Source organism: Saccostrea echinata, unplaced genomic scaffold (assembly GCF_033153115.1).
Source record: "Saccostrea echinata isolate AGI-Se365-2 ecotype Australia unplaced genomic scaffold, CSIRO_AGI_Sech_v1 ptg000017l, whole genome shotgun sequence".
Taxonomy (NCBI): domain Eukaryota; kingdom Metazoa; phylum Mollusca; class Bivalvia; order Ostreida; family Ostreidae; genus Saccostrea; species Saccostrea echinata.
In genome coordinates, this window is record NW_026889766.1 from 5166001 (window position 1) to 5190743 (window position 24743).

The 24743-nt window shown below is 33.9% G+C and overlaps 2 protein-coding genes across 3 annotated transcripts in view; one reads left to right on the forward strand and one right to left on the reverse strand.

Moving 5' to 3' along the window:
- The window catches only part of LOC133189349 (CBP80/20-dependent translation initiation factor-like), a 30245-nt gene that overhangs the window by 5241 nt on the left and 261 nt on the right, over window positions 1-24743 (forward strand). The window contains exon 5 of one of the 2 annotated variants that reach the window (XM_061324742.1): window positions 315-491. The exons of the other annotated variant lie outside the window; for it this stretch is intronic. Coding sequence (XP_061180726.1) covers window positions 315-450 — 136 coding nt within the window. The 3' untranslated portion in view covers window positions 451-491. Of the gene's footprint in view, window positions 1-314; window positions 492-24743 lie in introns of those variants that run through there. 2 annotated transcript variants of the gene reach the window in all.
- Window positions 18446-24436, reverse strand: LOC133189184 (uncharacterized). Its single transcript, XM_061324593.1, has 2 exons — window positions 24429-24436; window positions 18446-18929 (listed from the first exon to the last, which is right to left on the reverse strand). Exons 1-2 carry the CDS (start codon window positions 24434-24436, stop codon window positions 18446-18448), a joined length of 492 nt encoding a protein of 163 aa, XP_061180577.1.

Consider the following 24743-nt stretch of genomic DNA (forward strand, 5'->3'; position numbering starts at 1 on the left):
TTGTTTATTAAAATTGAAACTATGCAAACTTTTGTGAATAATATTTATAATTTTCTATTTTAAAATAAATTTAATGAAGTAATGTGCTGAAAAGGACTTGGCAGTCAAATTCAAATGAATTATTTTCGCAAGATTGCGGAAAAAAAACCTCAAAACAAAAACAAGAAAAGGAATATGTATCAATGTTTTTGCAAGCCTACAAATGATTAAACAAATTTCAAGTAACTAAATAGCACGCATTTTCAATGAAAAATGATTGCATCTTTCCATGCGGATGACATTGAATTTATTTGATGAAATCCTGACTGTTACAGGCTGACAGCTAGAGGGCGCTGTACTCTTCTTGAACTGCTGGAGTGTGGATCACGGGGTTGGAAACCGTTATCCAACGACCTGACTCGATTCTACTGTGACACCATGGTAGAGATATTTGCCACAAGCATCGAGTGACCGCCATTTTACAACCGTACAATTACACCTTGTTACAACAGGAAGAGAGCTTCTGTTAAGTCACGTGGCTGGTATGAATTCAGTGGAACGTGACTGTGTCCTGTCTGCTGAACTTATATCTTTTTAAACATGACATATCAACGTGTTTTGTTTAGATGAAATGGGAAGGCACCAATTGGTATGATTTCCGAGTTTGACCTTATTTTTGTTCATGTGTTCACATGTTTTGCACAGATGTCAAATTTTGAACAGATGGGTCAAATTTTCATGAAATGTTAGTCTTTTACTGCCAGGAAAACTTGTTTATTTTGAGTCTGTTATAATCAAAACATTCTAGTTGTAATGCAGGAAATATTTTTGTAATGATGTCAAACTTCCCTTTGGTAAACAGTATTTTTCTAGGAATTTTTATTGCCATAGAACAAGATTTGATCATTCAGAACACTGATCTCTTTTTGGGTTGAAACTCTTTCATAGGTTATATATAGGATCTTTATATTTGTGATTTGATCCTTCTGTTTTAAGTTGGTTTTTTGCTTCTTAATTAAATTTTGGGAATTCTAATTTCTGAGTATGCAATTTTTGCAGTTTCCTTTGAAATGCAAATAACTAAAGATATGGAATTTAAATTTTTCGATTTTATTTGTGGCAAGTTTAACAGAACCTCAAAAATTACTCAAAAATAGAAATCAAAAGAAAATACCTGTTATGCAGTATATATATGTTCTTTACTGTTAACAGTTTGAAAATTTTTCCTGACAAGGATATAATTTATTGTGTAGAAAGGCATCTAAATTCAATAATTATTTCAAAAATTAAATCATAATTGATTTTTTGTTGCCTTATTTTGATTTCTGCAATACTGAATGTTTACAGTGTTACATGCATCTATCTTGATACTAAGGGAATTGTTGTGTTTCTACTTGGAATATTTTTAGTTATAATCCATTCTATATTAAATATTTTTTAAAGGGCATTATGATAATTTGATATGCAATAACTTTGATAAAAGCATATAGTTTGTCAAATGTTTGAGTTAAACTTTTACATTTTAATCTTAGTATTGTGTCAAATGATATGAGTTCATGAGGATTTACCTCTTTTTGTCACTGTTTTGTCATTCATATTGAATTATGTTTATACTTCTATAATAAGTCCATGATTAGCGGACCTGGGTGTCGCCAAGTGAAATTATGATTGATAAGTACATCTACAAAAGTTCAGGGTAAGAGAATATGTAATTTTTTTGTTGATAATCATTTCTTTTCTCATATTTGTTTTATTTTATTAATTTAAAAAAAAAAAATGGATTTTTCATTCTAAAATGGAAATTTAAAAGAGGATCCCAATATGAAGGCTCACGTTTTTTCTGTAACCTTTTATAACAGAAAAGTTAGCAGCGTTGTCTAAATGGTAACTCAAATGTTACTCTGTCTGGTCAGTTTATCATGAGTGGACAATTTTAACTATTATACTAGTATTCCTAGTCTACTAATGGTACCATTGAAATATGGTAAGATATTGCCGACTCGATTTTAAGCAATATAATGGTTGGTGCAGTTACAATTTCATCTGTGAGAATTTTTTTTTTTTCACAGTAAAACTTAATGTAAACTGATCATTTATTCCATGGAATATCACCTTATTTAGCAACAATACGGTCAGAGATTGTTTAGAAAAATGGAAAATGTTATTTTGGGGATAATATGTTTTGGCACACCATGCAGATTGAACAAATTCATTTACTGCAATATTTTTGATGAAAGATAATGCTAGATTTTTTATTATTAACTTCCACATTTAATAAGGTACCAAATTCTCCAAAGATCAAAGATTTCGATTTTAATTAATCAGTAAACAGGTTTTTTAAATCAGAGTTATGTGAACTTTCAGGGTTTTTTTTTAAATACAACAGTCTCAGTCATAAATATTAAGTTATAAGCAAACGAATATGACTTTTTTAATTCATTTATCCAACAGTTTATAATTTGTACTTCTATAGAATCTGTGCTTTGAATTGATTAGTCTTCATTAACTGACAGTAGAGAAGTGTACTTTTACATTCACCAAAATAATTTGTTGCTTGCCACACAGTGTATAATTGTGCTTCTTTACTCAACAAATGGAGGGGAAAAAGGCATAATGTGAAGCTCTAGTTTGTCAATTTGAACTTGGTTGATGTTTTATATTTTGTACTTTTCACAACTAGAACAAAAAGTCATAAATTTAATTCTTATTTTTTCAATAATAAATTCTTATAAACATACTTCTGAGTTTAGCTTGTTCCTTTCTGTCTTCTAGTTTGAAGAGTGATAAATATTATGTTTGAGGTAGGGCATTAATTAAATCTTGAATTTGACACGAGTATATTAATATTCAAGCCCGCCTTGAATATGTCTGATACTAGAACATTGTAAAGTTTATGTAGTTATTAGCCAAGCTAAGCCGAAGGCTCAAGTGAGCTTTGCTGGTCGAAATTTGCCCGCTGTCTGTCGTCGTCATTGTCATAAACTTTTCACATTTCATCTTCTTCTCCGGAACTAGCTGCAGATCTATAGCTCTCTGGTCTGAAAAAAAAAAAAAAAAAAACTGGATTGACGGCCAGAGAGCTACAGTGCCACCCATTTAAAAAACTGTATATTTATTGTGCACAAAAATGCGCTGTTTTCTCGATTTATTTCTTCGTATATTTACGCTCCCATCTCAAAATTTTACTACTAGTAATCGTGTGTTCCTAGCATATTATTTTACTACTTCCACAATAAAACATTTCCCCAAACCGTTGTTTATAGCCCTACTGGGCCTGAAATTGAGACCATCGAAAATTTCGCCTATTTATACTGCCATATTAGGTGGCAAGATAATTCGGTCCAATGCACTACATGCATGATTTGTACATGCAGTTTTGTTGTGTAAGTAGTAAAAGAATACGCTAGAAACACAGGGTTAGTAATATTTTTAAATATAAAGTGAAAAAAATATCGAGAAACAGCGCACTTTTTTGTGCGCAATAAATATACACTTTCTTCTATGGGTGGCACTGCAGCTCTCTGGTCGTCCATCCCATTTTTTTTCATTCCAGAGAGCTACAGATCTGCACTACTCCAGAACCACTGAGCCAATTTCAACCAATCTTGACACAAAGTATCCTTTTGTGAAGGGGACTCAAGTTTGTTCAAATGAAGGGCCATCCTTAACAAAAAAAAAAAAATACTATGGTAAACTATAGTTAACTATAGTAAATCAAAGTTTCAAAGTTTTTACTAGAGTAAATCAAAGTTCCAAAGTTTTTACTATAGTAAACAATCGTAAATTGAAGTTTCGAAGTTTTTACTTTGATACTATAGTTATTCAACGTTTTACCATAGTAAATCAACGTTTCAAAGTTTTTGCTATAGTATATCAAAGTTTCAAAGTTTATCAGCTTATTAAAGTATCTTAGTAATTTATTGCTTGTTTTACCGTTTTGGGGGATAGGGGTGGGGTAAGGGTTGTATATCTTTTCATTTAAATTTACAAATTAGTTAATTAAATGCAATATTTTCATTAATAAATTAGGAAAATTAATGTTTACTTAAGTTGATGGAGCAGATATTTCGGTTCTAAATGACTCAAATTTCATTTTATAGTGTTTTTTCCCTTTCTCAAAACATGTAAAAATAATCTTACACCACATTAGCATTATATTAAATTCATTCAAATAAATGTTGCTTATTTATCGACGCGAGTGACAACCTCACATTAAAATTCATTTCTTGTTCTTTAATTATGTTTAGGGGAAGGATCGGGTTTGTAATAAGTTCTCTGAAGCTTTTATAAATTATGACCATGAAATATCATAAAATGTCCAGAATGGGATTCAAAATCATAATTCCACGATTCTATTGTTACTCAGAGTTAACACTACGGTAGATCAAATTTTCAAAATTTTTACTTAAGGTAACCAAAGTTTCAAAATTTTCACTATAGTAAATCAAAGTATCAAAGATTCTACTGTAGTAAATCAAAGTTTCAAAGTTTTTGCTATAGTAAATCAAAGTTCTAAAGTTTTTGCTATGGTAAATCAAAGTTCCAAAGTTTTTACTATAGTAAATTAAACTTCCAAAGTTTTTTGTATAGAAAGTCAAAGTTTTTACTTTGATACTATAGTTAACTATAGTAAACTATAGTTTACTATAGTTTTGTTTTGCTAGGGCACTCCCTCTTCCTAGGGGAAATAATTAGGAAATAGTGTAAATTTGGTGGTAACTTTCAAAAAATCTTCTCAGGAACCACTGGGCCAAAAGAGTTGAAACTAATTTGGCAGCTTCTTTACATAGTGTAGATTCAAATTTGTTCAAATCATGACCCCCGGGGGTAAGGAGAGGTCACATTGGGGGGGGGGGGGTAAAGTTAAACGTAAGAACACATAGGAAAAATCTTTGAAAATCTTCTCAAGAACAACAAAACCATGTTTAGTCATATTTATTTGGAAGCATCCTCAGGTAGAGTGGATTCAAATTTATTCAAATCATGACCCCTGGGGGTAGGGTGGGGCCACAATGGGGGATTAAAATGTTTACACAGGAATATATGGGGAAAATTTTTTGCGGCTGTTGATATATTGATAGAACTAGCGACTGTTGAGTTTGCGACTGTGGAAATGGTGATGGAACTGGTGAAAATGTTGATGAAGCTTGCGAATATGTTGATAGAGCTGTCTACTGTGGATAAGTTGGTTCTTCTTTTCAAGGACAGCAAAACCTTGTGTAGTCATATTAATGTGGAAGCATCCTCAGGTACTGTAGATTAAGATTTGTTCAAATGATTTTCGCAAGGACAGCTAAGTCTTGTGTAGCCATATTGATATGGTAGCATGTTAACGTAGTTTAAAAATTAGGTTTGTTCAAATCATGACCCCCGAGGGTAGGGTGGGGTCACAGTGGGAGATAAAAGTTTTACAAAGGAATATTAAGGTAAAATTCTTGAATAATTTTCTTCTCAAGAAAAGCAAAGCCATGATTAGTCATATTAATATGGAAGTGTCCTCATGTAGTGCAGATTCAGATTTTGTTTAAATCATGGCACCTGGGGATTGGGTGGGACCATAACAGGGGTTCAATGTTATCAAAGTTTTAAATAGGAATATAAAGGGATATGCCAATAAAAAATTCTTCTCAAAAACATCAAAGCCAGTCATTAATTCGGAAGCATCCTCAATTAGAGTAGTTTCAAATGTGTTCCAGTCATGTCCCTAGAGGTAGGGCAAGGCCTCAATTGAAGATCAAATGTTGGAACCACATGTATATTCAAACTTTTCAATACTGAACTGATTTCTGCTTTTTCCTAGCCAAAGTACTTTAATGAGCGATGTGGCCCATGAGCCTCTTGTTATAATTGGCATGAACATTCTGAAAAGAATTTAGAAAATGTATCACAATTGATCTGACTTTGTCAGATTCCATTGTTTTTGAGACGATAACCCGATAGCTCCGAAAATTGTAAACGTGTAGGATTTATTGTTTTTAATCAATATAATAATGCTTTGTTTGTTTCTATAGAAAATGACTTTGTAATTGTGTCCGAAATAATGTGGGTTATGTAATTTTCTGCAATAGCTGCAACCCTTAATTCCCGTACTATCAATCAAATACATTTTATTGTTTATATTTATTTCTGTATAAATAATCACATAAAGGTAGGTTTATGCTCAATATTTTATTATTGAAAAGTACGTTTATGTGAATTTATTAGGGATGGCAGTCGAATGCAGAATTGCTAATCGGTTAACCGCAACACGTTCCGACCGATTAATCGGTTAGTCTTATCAAAATACACATTTTCATGATTTTTTTCCCAAGAACTTCTATTCATATAAACACAAAAACTAAAAGTAGTTGGAAGTTAGAAACATTCTGTATACCTTGATCAGAAATCTACATGTAAATATATTTTATTTCAATAGAGAAGAGGAAATTAAGAAAACCCGTGAAATATACCTTAGAAAACAAAGATAATTTTCTAGAGAAGATGTCACACAATAGAGTTCATACTGCATTGTTATAAAGAACCGCTTGTCCTCTATCAAACTTTTGAGATTCGTCGCTTCTGAGTTTTTTAACTTGCAGGCCCAGTATGGAGATAAGTGGCCAGTCATAGGTTGAAAATGCTTTGTTACCATAATCAAAATTAAGTCGGAACTTTCACTTCTTTTACCATGTTTGTCTAATAATATAATTTGATGGATAACTGCAAAAGATAGACATACCAATTCACAGTGCGCAAATGTGATTTATTTAATTATAATATCATTAAAGAATAACAGGACAGTCAGGACGTGTTGTTTAAACAGTAATTAACACTTCACATACGAAACAAATGCCCCGCAATCTCAATCAGGTGAGCCATAATTACCAAAATGCAGAGGCTTCTTTTCTAAAAATTGAATTTTAAGAAAACTGCGTTCAAATTTACATACATTTTATTTTTTCGACTAACCGATTACTGAATTTCTAACCGATTACAATCGTTCCGACCGAATAATCGGTTAACCGGTTACAAACTGCCATCCCTAGTATTTATTTGATTAAAATGAATACTGCATAACAAATTTAAACACTCAGGTGGCTTGAAAAACGTGTTCTAACCGGTTGTTTACGGAAAGAAGTGGTTTTACTTAATAGTCAAAAAAATTTGCATTGGATGTATGAATTATTATTCGAAGAAACGTCATTAGAACTCGTTAAGAGCACGTCACATACTGGGAACATATACAGTGGTTCATGTCTTTGGAATATAGAAAGTATGTTCAATTGAAACCATTTAAAAGGATCCTTATCTAAATATAAAAACCAAACGAAATTTTCCTTTCTCCTGGTCAGTGTATACAATTATAAAGAAAAAAAAAAATTCTAAATAGACTGAATAATCTAACATTTAAGTTGTTTTCATAAATAAGACTGCCAAAATTTCTAGGGTTTGTTGAATCATAAACTTGTAATGGTATGCTTATATAATATTTGTTAAAATGTTGTTCTACTCAATTGCAAGAATTTTTATCATATTAGATGTCACCATATACGGGTGAAGGACTTTATATTTTGACCTCCGAGCGCAGTTGAACAGTGATGGTTCTATCTCGTGCCAACTTCTACCATGATATCAGACGACGGTTTTAAGAACACCGGTTATTTGGCGATGAAAAAACCTAAATAGACTGATAAATCTAACACTTAAAGAGTTTTCATTTACATGACTGGAAAAATTTCTAGGGTTTTTCCGAAAGACCAATAGCTTTCAACTAACGTGGGTTGCTTGGCGATAGAACAATCATTATCTGTGTAACCGGAAGTAGAACTCTTCAGTAAATAAATAAATAAAGTTAACAGCCAACTTGGCTTCAAATGTTAAACTTTCATGATTGTCAACCAAAGTAAGAGGATTTCTGAACTATGATTAACGCTAAATGAAAACACTGTTGTAAGTTTTATGAATTTAATAAAGTGAGAATTAACCTTTTAAATGATAACAAATGATAAATAATATTCAAATTTAACAAAATAAAGTCTTTGAACATTGCACAGGAATAAATAAAGTTTTATCAAAAATATAATTTAATTTGGTAAATGAATAACAATACTCTCAATAAATGAAAAAGAAGCTTATGAAAAATTTAATAGAAAATGGGAGGAATGTAGAAGACCTATGAAAAATCTAAGAGACCAAATAAAAATATCTATTTCCCTACTGGGCCTCCATACTTATGAAAAATGCTCAAAAATCCTGTTCTATGATTAAACACTGCTATAAATACCAATGAGTTTGATTGATTGATTGATTGTATGTTCTTTTACGTCCCATTCGAGAATTTTTCATTCATATAGAGACGTTACCATATACCGGTGAAGGGCTTCAAATTTAGATCTTTACTCGGCACTCAGGGCCATTGAGCAGCGAGGCAATCGTGCCAACGCCTGCCGTGATACGGGGCCTCGGTTTTTAAGGTCTCATCTCAAGGACCCGCAACGTTCACTTCAAAGTGCCGAGCGCATGGCGAAGGAATAGTTGCTACTAATTTTTTTAGGTCAGTCGCGGCCGAGATTCGAACTCACGTACGGCCTTCCGATCACGGAGCGAGCGCTCTACCGACTGAGCTATCGTGACGGCCAATGAGTTGGAAAAATGTAAGGTAAATGAGCTACATCACCCTAAATGAACTTATCAACACTCTAGAGTTGAACTTCAAATAATAATGGTAAGTCCAGGCTCTAAAAATGAATGACCCAGAAAAAACAACACTTATAAATATTTACTAAATAATGGTTCTAGTAATTATACCTGTAAGGAACATATCCCTAAACCAGGCAGGACTTGTAAAGGGGAACTAGATTTTTTATTCACTCCCAACATTTATAGGTATCAGAACACAATTTGGAATATCCTGCCTCAGTCATATACAGTACCTTGTACAGTACCTTGTAAGCAAATGAATATATTTTTTATTCATTTATCCTGGAAAATTTTTACTACTTCTATAGAATTTGTGCTTTGAAATGACCAGTTTTCACAAACTTAAAGAAGAGACAGTTTACTTTCACTTTCATCAAATATGATTTGTTATTTGGCACAAAGTGTATAATTATACTTCTTTATTCAACAATATGGAAGAGAAGTGAAGAAAATGCAAAGTTTTTGTTTGACAATTTAAGCATTGTTGAAGTTGCATATTTTGTATTTTTCATAACTTGAACTAAAGGATACTCATTTAACTCTTATTTTTCAAAAATAAATTCTTATAAAATTTGACAATTCTTCAAGTTTTTTTTTCTTTTTTCTTTTTTTTTTTTGCATACGCTGCTTTAAGCTTTAAAGGTGAAAAATACGTTTGAGGTACAGCTATAATCAGTTTTCAATGTTACATAAGTATATTGAAGTCGTGCTCTTGAATATATCTGATAGAGCATTATAATGGTTTGAACATTTTGAAAATGAGAAAATGTAACATAATCGTTATGATCTTGTCAAATTCCATTGTCATTGAACAGAAAACTTGGTAGCTATGAAATAGCAAAAATTTAGGATTGATTATTTATTTAAAAAATAAAATGCTTTGTTACTTGTGGAATTGAATTTCGAAACCCTTAATTCGCCATCTAACAAAGGAAGACATTTTATTGTTTATATTTTTGTCTTTATAAATAATCACATAAAGTAGGTTCATATCATATACTGTATTTTTGATATGTACGCCAATGTGTACATGTGTTTCATTGATTGAAAAGCACACTGCATAAGAAATATATGCAGGTGGTCTTAAAAACGGGTTCTAGCCGGCGTTCACTATTTAAATAAAGAAGTAGTCAGTGAAACTTGTATCCGGATGTTGTGTATTCCGAAATCTTGTCTAATGATGATAACTTCAAGTCACTCTTAGCAATTTCAATCGTTTAAAGTGTTGCCTAATCAGGAATGTTGACTAATCCGGCCAATTTCTTTGGAACAAGTGGTGACCTGATTAGGCAGGTTTTACTGTAATCAAGAAAATCTTCATTGGATGTATGTACATTTATTTGAAGAACGTCATTGAAACTAGTTCAGAGCACGTTACCTATTGAGCACATATACAATGAGCGATTTTAAGTGTATCTTAAAATTTGTTGTAGCAAGTCCTATCTTCCTATCAACATCCACCCCTGTCATTATTACTTACTGGTCACCTTATTTTGTCCTTCACGCCTTTTGTGTGGACAGAAATATTGCAAAAGTTTGTCACTATCAGAACTACGGGGGTTGTTCGGAGAGATCGCGGACTACCGTCATATTTTTTTAAAATTTGGCAGAAATATTTCAACAATGAATTCAAATGACGTGTGTTAAAAATTATAAAATATCGTGATTGATGCCAAACTTACTTATACATGTACTTAAAAAAATTCGAAAATCGGATCACGGAGGAGGACAAAATTTCGTAATATACAATGAAGACATCAAATAATGTTTGAAGTCATATCTTCAGTAAAATAGCACAGAACGAAAAAAAAATCCAACCGTTACTCATTCAAATTAAGAATTGTTACATCGTTTCAAATTCCCAATAACGCCTTAGTATTTTGCTTCGTTGAAAGAAATGAGTTTTGTCGTTGGCGACAATATGTACCGTGAACATCTGCACATTTTGTCGTCGATATATTGCATTGAAGAATATTTACTAAGGTCGTGAAGAGAGAGAGAGAAAGAGATGATACACACATATATACAGACAGACAGACAAACAGCTAGACTTTCAGTCCATTTAGTCCTTTTGTAAACTTTCACGTTTTCAGTTTCCTCTCAAGAACTACTGGGCCATTTATAACCAAACGTGCCACAAAGCATCCGTGGATAAAGGGGATTTAAGTGTGTTCAAATGAAGGGTTATGATGCTCTTTTTCAAGAGAAGTATTCAAGAATAAGTGAAACGTTAGTGTCTTCTTTTAAAAATCTTTTCAAAAACCGTTGTTTCAGAAAAGTTGATACTTATGTGAAAGCTTTATTATAAAAAGTAGATTCAGTTTTATCCAGATTATATCCCTCGTGGCAAGGATGCGGCTACAATAGGTGATCAAAGTTTTTCTTAGAACATATAGGAAAATATTTCTTTTAAAGTCTTCTCAGGAACTACTGGATTAGAAGACATGCTGTGGCCTTCAACTCAGCATTTAGATATATTGACGACGTATTGTCAATTAACAATGGTTATTTCCATTCTTATGTCGATACGATATATCCTGGTGAGCTTGAGATAAAAGATACCACAGAGTCTGACACATCTGTTTCATATTTGGATATTTTACTTGAAAAAGACGTTAATGGTAATCTAACAACCAAGCTTTATGATAAACGTGATGACTTTAACTTTTCAATTGTCAACTTCCCTTACTTATGCAGCAATATACCTTCATCACCTGTATACAGGGTATATATCTCTCAGTTGATTCGATACGCAAGATCATGCTCTACGTATGTACAATTTCTAAAACGAGGTAAATTATTGACAAACAAGTTGATGAAACAAGAATATCAGCTGTCTCGTTTAAAGTCATCATTTCGTATGTTCTATGGTCGATACAATGACCTTGTCAGCAAATACAACCTATCGCTAAGTCAAATGCTGACTAACATTTTTCATACTAATTGTTAGACACACTGAATTGTCGACGGATTTTTCCGTTATTTCCCGATCATGACAAGGAGCACACGGCGGGTGTGACCGGTCGGCAAGGGATGCTCACTCCTCAATGGCACCTGATCCCACCTCTGATGTTTTGGAGGTCCGTGTTTGCTCTGCTCCTATTTTGTATTGTTTAATGGACTTTTGATCTTGAATACTGTTCGTTATCTCCATATATTTCATGTAAAAGCTTCATTACGTAGTGTATGTTCAATCATGTAGGTGTTTACATGAAAAAGATCCCTCAATGCTCAATGGCCCTGAGTGCCTAGTATAGGTCTCAAGCTGTAGTATTCAACCAGCAAATGTTGGCGTCTCAATATGAGTGAAAATTCTTGAGAGAGTTGTTAAAACAAGAAACAAACAAACAAAAACAAAATCAATTTTGATCACATCATGACCCCTGTGAGTAGGGTGGGGCTATAGTCGCTGAACAAAATTTTACATAGGAATACATACATGTAGGAATATATACAGAATACCTTAAAAAATCTTAAAAACTAAAGGCGGATCTAGCACCGACGCACATCCCCACCAACCCCTGTTGATTTAATTTTTAATTTTTTTTTTTTTGCTTTTGTAAATTCTGTTTGTTAAATTGTATATATTTAATATAATTCACAGATAAAATTTCGCTAATATATAATTTACTTATATATTTATACTATATTTACTTTACTCAATATACAGTAACAAACCTTCACATACAAATGATTTTTTTTGCTTGTCAACCACATTACCTCCCTGTTCTGAAATTTCTGGATCCACAACTGAGAATAGCAGTAAGCCAGGGATTTGTGATGTTTATATGGAAGCATCCTCAGGTAGTTTAAATTAAACTATCTTAAAATGATAAACTCCGGGCCCAGGATGGAGCCACAATGGGCGATCAAAGTTTTACGTAGCCTTATATAGGCGATTTCTTTAAAAAAAATTTCTCAGAAACAGTGATTAGTCATAAAAAAATATTGAAATTGATATGGAAGCATTGCCATGCATTGTCATGCGACATGTACTGATGGACGACAATATGCGGAGTGAGAGAAGGTACAAATTGTCGCCGGCGAAAATAAGTAAAGGACGACAAAATTTACAGTCATAATCACCCTGAATGGAATAGCATACGAGACACGTCAGTATTATTTACACACCAATTACATTCACAAAACTATCAAAAAACAACAAAAATATCATTAAAGCTGACATGAATTCTTAAAAACGCAATATTTGCATCAATGTACGACTTGTTTCATATCAACTATTCCGCCATATTTCTTTCAGATACCTTGTCTTATTGTAACGATATATACCCCAGTGTCCTCGTTACACTTGAGTGAATTTTTTGGTTTGGATATCGACGCATGCACATCTCCGATAGTAAAGTGTTTGGGAACACATGGATTGATGAAAATATTTTAAAACCAGAACAGATAAAAACAGTCAAAACGATAATTATGAATAGTTATCGGTTTGAATAATATAAATGCAAGTTTGGAAGAAAAAAAAACATAGTTGCGCGTCTTTTTTAAAAGCATACCAATATATATATATGCACAATAAACATAAACTTGAAATAATACACAGTAAAACTCATACAAACAATTTGCAATAATCTGTCGTAAGAATGGAACAAACAACTAGCGTATTTGCTATGCACGTCAATATGCATTCAAAAACCAGCTGAAAACAGTTGATGCATATCGAGAGAACACGTCGAACACTGTAAACTTATTCATACCTGGAAAAAGACCATTGTACCCGTTCGAAGATATGCACACGCCGAGTGATTTACACCCTGTATTCCATTTATTGAAATAAGCATCACAAAAAAGAAATCAAGAATCACCCCACTTTACATTTGGGTACGCGGTAGAACTATTTCAATTATCAATATTACTTTCATATAATAATACTAATAGTGTACTTAAATTCAATATATACAAAAAAATGTACTGTGGATTATTTTATATACACATAATTATGTCTGTGCTTGTTGGTAATTGTGTCAATTGTGCTTGTAATTTGTGACGTCTAAAAGGGCCCTGATTTGAAAATCTGTCTTGATCAGCGTGTGTAAATATAAGATATATTAGTTTTATATCTAAAATAGCTGAGGCCAGTTCAATGCACGTATTTAAATATATTTGATTAAGAAAAATCCTACCTTTTTTACGACGTTTGTTTAAAATATATTGAAAAATGTATTCTACATATTCCACCCCCCCCCCTTTTCATTTTCTTTAAAGATGTAAAGATCCGTAACAAGAATGTATGTTTATGTAATAAATTCGATGTAATGAAGCCACATGCATAAACATATTTACACAGTTAGTTCGATTTCTGAAATGTTTTTATTTGCGTGACTAGATTGTCTAATCAGGCAAATACCAGCGTCATTTCCACCTTCGATATTTTCCCTGACCAAAAATGATGATCGGCAGGAACCACGTGTGTTCAAGTGCTAGTGACAACGTGTTTACCGTTGAGTTACAAATGGAGTTATTTCTTTTGTGATTCATGTTTCAATAAAACGAAAATAGGAAGTAATTCTTTCGACATGTGTACATCCCTGTAGCGATAGCAGTATTTCAGGCAAATTAGTTTAAAGCGTTCGACGCGTTTTCTCGGCATGCATGCATGTATTACTTGAATGCGTAAGTTGCATAATATGTGCTTATAATGTGTAGCATGCATAAAGCTCAACAGTACCGTGTTATTTGAAAAAAAATACATGCATGTGGTAGCCTTTTCTTCTTTATTGTTTAAATATATATGTATATCAAACATGCATTTAGCGTTTTGATTTTTATGCATTACATCTAAATTATTCAAAATTTATATACTCCTTTCCAGTTTTCAATAAAATTCCTAGTTTTGGTAGGATTGTTAGGTTTATTGCATGTTCCAAAACTGCTTTATCGGAGTTGATGTTTTCGGTGAGTTCATGGCGTGTTCCAGAACGGTTTGTACATGTCGACAGCCAGGCTAGAAAATGACTCAAGTGTAACAAAGGTATCAGGGATTATGTAGCCTGTAGAATAAGTGAGCGAATCTGAAGGAAATTGACGGAAAAAAGAGAACGGGAATGAAATAAGTCGTACAAGGATGAAAAATTCACATATTGAAGAGTTCATGTCAGCTTTAAGCAACAATATCTGTGGGGCGACAATATGTACAGTGAGAGTAAGGCACATAATGTGTGCTACAATATGTACATGTTTAACTTTTTAGGCAGCGACAATATGTACCGATGGACGACAATCTGTGCAGTGAGGGTAGGTACATGTGCATAATGTCGCAGACGACAATATGTTCAAAACGACAATATGTACTATCACACACCCATTTATGGTACAAAATAAGAAATAAAGGTTCATTCTTTGTAACATTGATTTGACTTGTACAGGATGATGATAAAAGTGAGTAAATTTTCCGCTATTTTGATTTCTGATTGCCGAAGTAGAGTTTATGCAAATAAAGTATTCGATACATACAATAACAACTCAATAGTTGTTATTGTCATTTAAAAGAATGATTTTGGTACGACTGTGTCAGCTCTTCAGTGTTAAGGGGTACAAGGGGACAACTGCACTTTACCGGTACGTACAAATAACAAGAAATAGCACGTGCTCTTTCTCTATTAGAGAGTCACGCGTTAGCGTGACGATTTCGCTAAAAAGGCAATGCAATGCAAAAATATCCTATTTTATGAATTCCTCATCATTTTTTCTGTAAATAAACTTCGTTTAATTAACGAAGTTATTAATTAAAACTGAAATCACTTTCAAAACAAACCATTTGCTCTCATTCCGTCAGCCACATTCCAAAGTCATGACATTGTTAAGCACGTAATTTATTTCAATGCTGCGATTGGTCAAGGTAAGTGACGTTAATTTGGAGTTTGATGGTTGGGCTAAATGTAAGCAGTGAATCAGCTGATTGTAGTACTATGCCTTTTGTTTACGATTTGTATGAGATATGCTATGAACGGGGATTTTAATCGATTGGTTGCAAATTTTTTGACTTCTTGGAAATTTTATTTGGAAACATGACTCTTGCATTGATGGAAATGTTAAATTAGTGGAAATAAGTGACATCAGATGGCGGTGCTGACAAGGATATAATAGCAAGATTAAATAAAGGCGGAGGATCCTTTGTCAAACTTAAGAATATATGAGAGTCAAACAACATCAGCAGACACACTAAGATCAAGCTGTATAATAGCTGTGTACCATCTGTCTTAATGTATGGTGCTGAATGCTGGGGGATGACAGAAAGTGATATAAACAAACTATCAAGTTTCCATAATGGGTGCCTCAGGAAGATCTTGAGGATATTTTGGCCAGCAAAAATTACCAACAAAAATCTACATGAAACAACAAAAACAACTGATATGGGGATATTTCTAAGAAAATACAGATGGAGAGGGATTGGCCATGTCTTAAGAAAATCAACAAACGATATCATAAGGGTGGCACTAAGATGGACCCCAGAAGGGAAAAGGAGGAAAGTCTGACCAAAAAACAACATGGAGGCGGATAGTTGAAAAAGAACTGAAGGACGGGAATCTTACATGAGGTGGAGAGGATAGATAAGAACAAAGAAGATTGGAAATCCCTAGTCCTTGCCCTATGTGCCTCCGGGTGCAACAAGGACTAGGTAGGTAGGTAGGTAGGTAGTGGAGGACCAATCAAGGATGGTGTTGTTTTGAGGTGTAGCAATAGACAGCGTAACAAAAAAAGTCAGTAACAGAGGGATCCTGGTTTTCCGGAAGCCATTTACTCCTAGAGCAGACAATTAAATTAACATACTACTGGGTATACGAACTACCCGGGGATTTTGTTGCAAGAATTATTATTGCAAGATTAGAAGTGACCAAACCATTGTAGACTGGAAAAACTTTGCAAGAGAGGTTTGTCTCTGCATTTCAAAACAGGACAGTGAGAGGATTGGTGGACCATTAAAAACGTGGAGATAGACGGGAGTAAATTTGGCAAGAGAAAGTACCATTGTAGTAAGAAAGTGGATGGTGTTTGGGTGTTTGGTGGGATTGAAAGGGAGTCCAAAAAGTGCTTCTTCGAAGAACTGGGGGAAAAAACACCCCGATTCCTATAATAAAGAAATTTGTAGAACCTGGAACCATTATTTTATCAGACTATTGGAAAGCATATTCTAGTTTGAAATCGGAGGGATACGGTCATCTAACTGTCGATCATTCTACAGAATTTGAAAATAAAGACACTCGAACCTGTACGAACTTTAATGAATCTACATGGAACGCAATAAAAAAAGTTTGTACCCAAAATCGGAACACAGAAACAGCATTACGAAAGTTATTTAATTGAATATTGATTAAGAAAGAAATATTTGAAAGACGTAGACGATAAATTTACCTACTTCCTTTCCCTCATCAAACGTATTTACACCTGCAAAAGAACAACCATTGGCTTTTTTACAACAACGCAGACCAGCTAAATGCTAGCTCAGACTTATTTGACGACTAAGGTAAGTTTAATCATATATTCACTCATATATTGGGGGCTGCCGCTACATAATCCCCGCTTAATATTGCGAAAACACACGTTTATTTTTTTTTCGCTTCCTAACAAACATTATAGTTGATACGTTGCTAAGTTTTAAAGCCGGGCCACCTCACGCACGGATCTAGAATCAAAATGGCGACCGTACCGGTAAAGTGCATTCTATGTTATTGAAAAAAAAAATTCCAGCAACAATCTGTAGGTTTTTGGAGCGGTATCTGGACAGCGGGTCTATTGAAAATCGCCACCGATCTGAAAAATGGACAATTGGAATTGTCGGACACTTAATTACATCATTCGCAGGAACCGGACATCAACTCCGCTAGATATTACTGAAGAATTCACTACATTCAAAGATGACTTATCAGAAAACTATTCATAACTTTAATCTGAAAAAAGCGAACTATAGCCAAGAAGTTGGGAGTCAAACAAATAAACAGAGTACGTCGAGTTTCTTGGACCAGAAGTAAGTTAACATTGAAAGTAGGGTTGTTAAAGTCTGGAGAACAAAACGAGAGAAGTATCTTCCCGAGTGTATTGGCCATACTAACAGGAACTTGAAAGTAATGGTGTGAGGTTGTATAACTTACCATGGCCAGGGATTATAAACTTTCGCAGACGGAAATATGGACAGCGAGAAATTTAAATGTGTAAGATGAGAAACTGTGGCCAGTTATAGCCAAATATTTCAGAAACAAACCATATATGTTTCAGGATGACAATGCTCCACCTCATTCCTCCAGAATGACTAAAGCCTGAAACGAAAATAACAACATTTCAACCCTACCATGGCCTGCTCAATTTCCTGATGTCAATATTTGTGAAAATATTTGGCTTATCTTAAAAAATCAAGTAAAAAGACATATGATGAATATAAATACAGTTGATGATCTGAAAGCAGTACGTCAGCATGCCTGGCTTTCAATTCCTTTAATGTACATACAGAACTTATATTCCTCAATTCCTCGCCAACTTCAGTTGGTTATCAGATCAAAGGATTATATCACGAAAAATAAGTCAACTTAGAAGAGAGGTAAGTAGTTTTTTTTTAATTAGCTTAATTAGTTTACACACAAAATTCAAAATGGCCACCAATGTACTCAGTTTTGTTACCACCCTATATTCCATAGATACTTGATGCTTTTATTAGTAAATAAATAATTTCACCTAAACTAAAACAAAAAAAAAAGAAGTACATTTGTTTAAAGTAGTTTTCCTCACTCTTTATGTTTAAGTGTGTCAGGTACAATATGTATATGCATCGATTTTAATCTAAGTATTTTATTTTCAACACACAAGACTCTAACATGAATGAGGGATGTCCGTAACCAAAAAGGAACAAATTGTCCTCTGTATCTGTACACAACCCACATAATGTAACACGTTTCTCACAGCCTATGTAATGTAGGAACTGACCATCCTCATTTATGATGTGAACACAGTGATTGTTATCGTCACTTGTCAGAATATGACTCTGGCTGTCTCTAGTGATTCCTCTTGGATTGAATGGTATATTCTGTGGGTTAGGAATATGTCCATTATATCTAAACCTTAGTTTCCCGGCTTGATTGACCACCACTATTGCTTTAGCTCCACAGTCAGCCACACAGATATCAAGGTTTCTGTTCTCACATATGTATTTATCAGAAGCACCGCATGAGTAAAGAGGTTTACTCTCATCATCAAACTGTATAGATTGTTTCTCTGTGGAGGCAGAGATTCTGACAACTCTTGATTGTTTGTTTTCATCACTTTCGATGATAACCAGAAGGTCACCAGAGGAGGCACTACAGACACCGTGAGGTTTCCAGTTCGAAAACTGTAGTCTTAACACCTCCTCCATGTTCTCACTCTTCACAATGTTCACGGTTCTATCTGAGTAATCAGTGTAAATAAGATCTCCACTACTTTTCACTGCTATGTCTGCTGGTCTGTTTCCTGACTTTGTTGTTATTGTCTTGATTGGTAAGCCCTGTTTTATACTGTAGAGTGTCATGGAGCGGCTATACCCACTTATCCAAATCTTTTCATTTCTCAAACAGGCAATAAGTCCAGGGTATCCTGATGCAATATTTCCAGTGTAGCTTAAATCAACATTTCGAGGGTAACTTGAAGCAACCTTTCTAGGGTAACCTTGCGCCAAATTTCTATTGAAGCCTGTGGCGACATTTCCATAGAAACCTGAGGTCATATTTCCATTGAAGCCTGTGACAACGTTTCCAGGGAAGAATGGAGGCATATTTCCAGGTAAGCCTGGGGCAACATTTCCAGGGAAGCCTGAAGCCATATTTCCAGGAATGCCTGATTTCATATTTCCAGGGAAGAAACCATTTCTATGGAAGCCTGGGGCAACATTTCCAGGGTAGCCTGAGGCAATATTTCCTCGATTCAACTTCTAATAATCTTTGTGTTCTCTGTATACTGTATCCATTCTCCTCTGATTTTAGAGAAATTGATGATAAAGCTCCAAATAATTTACTAAGTTCTTCCCCTTGAATTGTCCCTGGAAGAAATGTAGGTACTGAGAGAACAAGCTTGTGTGGAAGTTTCTTATATTTTTCTACATTGGATTTTACACTGAATGCTATTGAAATGTCATTAGTGTCTGCAGCAATTTCAAGTGAATCGATTTCGAATTTAATGGCAACAATTTTCTTGTTAACCTCATCCAGATGTTTCTGTAAAGTTTGTAACTGTGAGGTCTTCATTTCATCAGCTTGAGTTTTAAGCTTCCTGACAAGTTTGTCAATTTTTCTGTGCCAATCCTCACCATGTTTTGTTATGGCGTTGAGAGAACTCCATATTCCGTCTCTAACCGACTCATTCTGTTTTGCACATCAGCTTCTATGTCCTGGTATGTTGGATAAATTGTTTCATTTAATTCATTTTGCTCTTTCCTTATGAAATCTTTCTTTTCACCCACAACATGCAAAATTTTTGAGAGCTTGTGACTAAGATGTTGATCAGATGCCAGGCAAGTGTGACAGACAGGAATGTCACAATGTCTACAGTACATCTCACATTGTTCTTCTTCATGGGAGGCACATCCAGGGTAGAGGGGGGTGGTTTTCCTAGATTGAAATTTAACCACTTTGTGATCCTTGGATTCATTTTTTGAGATGTGTTCTCCCACACATGACTTGCACACGTTGGCGAGACATGTATCGCAGTGCATCTGTACCACAGCAGTCTCACACAGATCACATCGCATCACATCCTGTGCAGTAGTACGGGTGTCCATGATGAGTATTTGAATCTGAAAATATTAAAATTATGATTTTTTGTTGAATAATACTTGTATGAACATCATTAATACTTGATTTATGAATAGAGAAAATTGTGAGATAATCTTTTCCCCGCTTTTTCTTAACCTGGTTTACTTCTCTCTCAATAATGGATATCAAGTCTATATTTATATAAGCAAGTGTCTTATGTCAAAATGACAGAAGAACATAATTACTTCAAAGGTATCAATTTTAAAGGCATAAAATCAGATTTTTTTAGTACGTATTAACTACAGCAAAATGTTAATAATTTGTACGAACAAACAAGCTTCAAACTTTATGCTACTCGCTAATCAGCCAAGACTTTGTTTTCAACGGTTCAATTAGGATTGTATCTGAACATAAAAGTTCTGAGATTTATTGATTTCCCACAATAGTATTAAAAGTTTCTCTTTTTTGGTTTATGAATTCAAATGAATATGAAATCGTGTATCACTGACCATTGATCTAACAGGTCTGTTATGATTCTTTGACTGTCAGACACATTCATTTGTAGGAACATAAATACTTAACATTTAACGCAATACCTCGATTACAAAATATTTCAAAAGATATATAGATATCAGAGTAAATTATGAGTTAAAAGGAAAAAAGTCTAGAATTCAAAATAATTCTATACATAATTATTACCTGTCAACAAAGGGGTAAATGGCGGTCCCTCTTAGTAACTGAAATCTAACACAACTGGTGTTTTTAGGTCACATGACCCATATAACTGCGTTATGTACCTGTCATGTATTTTTCGTCCTAGTTTGTGTAAGGTATTTAAATGTCTGTATTATAATACTCTGTAAGAACCATTTCATGCCCATTTTTCTGCATGGCTGGAACTAAGAGCTGCTATTTGTGATTTAATATAAAGTAACCAGTAAAACACAGAACTGAAGTTGAAAATATCATTCATTTATCATTAAATAACAGTTGAATAAAGTTTAGTATTTTAAGTTTAAGAAAAAAAAATTCTTTACAGTGCCAATATGGTGCTGATACCAATTCAAATTGCATACTCAATCATATCCGTGGCTGTTCAAATACTTCAATGAAAAATTAGAGTTATCTCATTTGTCCCAATAAGCATAAAATGAAATGGGCATAAAACTTTCTATGAACATAAATAGCTTTCGTGTTTCAGCATGCAACTTTTTCTGTGACACTATTTTATGTAAATATATGTCTAGAAATTATTTTATGTAAATATATATCTAGAAAATGAAGCATATTAATTTATAAACTTACAATAGGGAATCCAAGTTTTTCATTGAAATATGTAGAAAAAATCTTTAAAAATCGTTTTCTCAAGAACCACTGGGCCAGAAAAGCTGAAACTTAAGTGGAAGGATCCTGGGGCAGTGTAGATTCTAAATTGTTCAAAGCATGACCCCCAAGGGTAGGGCGGGGCCACAATAAGTACTACGGGGGGGGATCAGGTGAAAACAGCAAGGCCAATGTTACTCAGGTGAGCGTTGTAGCCCATGGGCCTATTGTTTTGGCTGTCATAAAAGGAGACAATTTTTTAGCAGATTTGATCCACCCTGTCCCAGAAAAATTTCTTGATCTGCCCTTATAAAGACTATCATTTCCCAAGATTTTTACTATATCGGATTTGATATGCATTATTGCTCTTACATGTGCGGATGCTTACACATGCGAGAGAGAGAGAAAGAGAGAGAGAGAGAGAGAATACTTGTATTAAAAATGCAAAAAATATTTATCCATAATCTTGCGGTTTAGGTTTCAAGTAAGATTTTGAGATTTAAAATTTTCTCAAAGTACAAGAAATTGAATAAGTACCAAATTTTAGACTGCCTGCGGAAACTCCCCAATCTTGAAAGACTTTCTATACATGCATATAAAACAGGAACGTAGCACCGTTTCTCAAAATGTATGAATGCAAGGGGGAGCGAGTGGGGGTTGGGGGAGGGGGCAGTAAAATGATTGACAAGCAAAAGAAAAACTTTAGGGACTTAAAAATTGGAGGAAGTGAAGAAGGAAAACAGGCATATAAAAAATCCGTAGTCAGGGGAGGGACAGATTCCATTCATACTATCATTTTCGGCAGAAAAATATTTGAGTACAGTGTACAATAATGTTGGATGAGGGGGGTGGGGGAGCCAGCTAGTCCGAAAATAAAAATCCCTCCAAAATCAACCTTAAAGATAGGAATCTAGAACGCGTGGGTGTTGGATGCCCCCTTTTTTTCCGAGCATAATGTTTTACTGTTTAGTATGAAAAACACACCCAAAGGCTATCTCCTCCACTTTTTGTTGCACTATACTCAAATCCTCGAAAAAGTGGCCCCGCCCACAAAATAGGATTTTTTAACTTTTTTTTTATGCTATTTATTTTTTTATTTGTTGATTTCATTATTATTATAATTTTTATTATCAATTTTTTTTTTGCTTGTCAAAGATTTTTCAGGTAAAGTGTCAATTATTTCTAAGATGCTACGTTCCTGAAAGACACTCTGAGAAAAGGGAGTATATCCCCCCCGCTCCACGTGTGTGTATATTTGTTAATTTGTGTTCTGGTTAAATGCTCTCATGTCGTGTTCTAAATCATTTTTTACACCAAATTACTCAGTTAAGTTTTTAGATAATTAGCAATCAGACTTTTTTTTTTTAGTGATTTCTTACTTTTTACCCAGTCCCGCAAATACTAATTCCTTTTTAACTTTTGATATTTTGCCTAACCAAAATCTGATCAGCACGGACTAAGTGTATTCGAGTGCTAGGCTGTACGATGAAGTGACAACGTGTTTACTGTTGAGTATTTATGGAGATTATTACTTTTTGTGATGCATATTTCAATGAATGGAATACAAGGTGTAAATTATTCGGCATGTGCACATCTTCGAACGGGTACAGTGGTCATTTCCAGGTATGAATAAGTATACAGTGTTCGACGTGTAATCAGACTCGATATGCATCAATTGCATTTGGATGCATGTGGACATGCATAGGAAATACGCTGGTGGTTTGTTCCATTCTTACGATAGATTATTGCAAATTGTTTGTACGAGTTTTACTGTGTAATATTTCACGTTTATTGTGCATATATTGGTATGCCTTTTAAAAAAAACGCGCGCAACAATTTTTTTCTTCCAAACTTGCATTTATATTATTCAAAACGATAATTATTCATAATTATCGATAATTATTCATAATTATCGTTATCACTGTTTTTATCTGATCTGGTTTTAAATTGTTTTCATCAATTCATGTGTTCCCAAATACTTTACTATCGGAGATGTGCACGCATCGATAGCCAAACCAAAAATACACTCAAGTGGAACGAGGGCACTGGGGTATATATCGTTACAATAAGACAAGGTATCTGAAAGAAATATGGCGGAATAGTTGGTATGAAACAAGTCGTACATTGAAGCAAATGTTGCGATTTTAAGAATTCATGTCAGCTCTAAGATTAAGTAAATACTAATATTAGTTCGAGCAGATAAATATATTTATTGGCTGTCATAATATAATACATTATATTCCAAATACAATTTATCATTGAGTCAAATGCTGACTGTCGTTTTTCATACTAATTGTTAGGCCATTATTTACACACTGAATTGTCGACGGATTTTTCCGTTATTTCCCGATCATGACAAGGAGCACACGGCGGGTGTGACCGGTCGGCAGGGTATGCTCACTTCTCCATGTCACCTGATCCCACCTCTGATGCTTAGAGGTCCGTGTTTGCTCTGCTCCTATTTTGTATTGTTTAATGGACTTTTGAGCTTGAATACTGTTCGTTATCTCCACATATTTCATAATACAATTCGGGAATTGCTTACCTTTGCATAGAAGCTGAAATCAAGCAAGCACAGGATTTGCTGTACCTATTGATTTGATCAATATTTATGATATCAAGGAAAAATACGTAATTGTAAGCTATAAAAAGGTAGAAAAAAATCTGTAAATTTTATCAATATTTTCAGTCATTAAAAAGTATGTAAAATACTTATACATGAAACAACATATTTTATTAGATGTTTTGTGCATTTTCTGATTTCAAAAAAAAAAAAAAAAAAAAAATCATTCACAATTAAACATATTGAAACTATGCAAACTTTTGTGATTTATATTTTTAATTTCCTTTTAAAAATAATTCAAATTAAGTATTTTAACTCTGTGCTGACAAGAACTTGACAGCCCATTTCAAATGAATAATTTTGGCATGGCAAGATTGCGAAAATAGCCCAACAACACAAACAGAACACAAACAAGAAAAAGGTATCCAAGTTTTGAAAGCCTACTTATGATGAAACAAACTAAA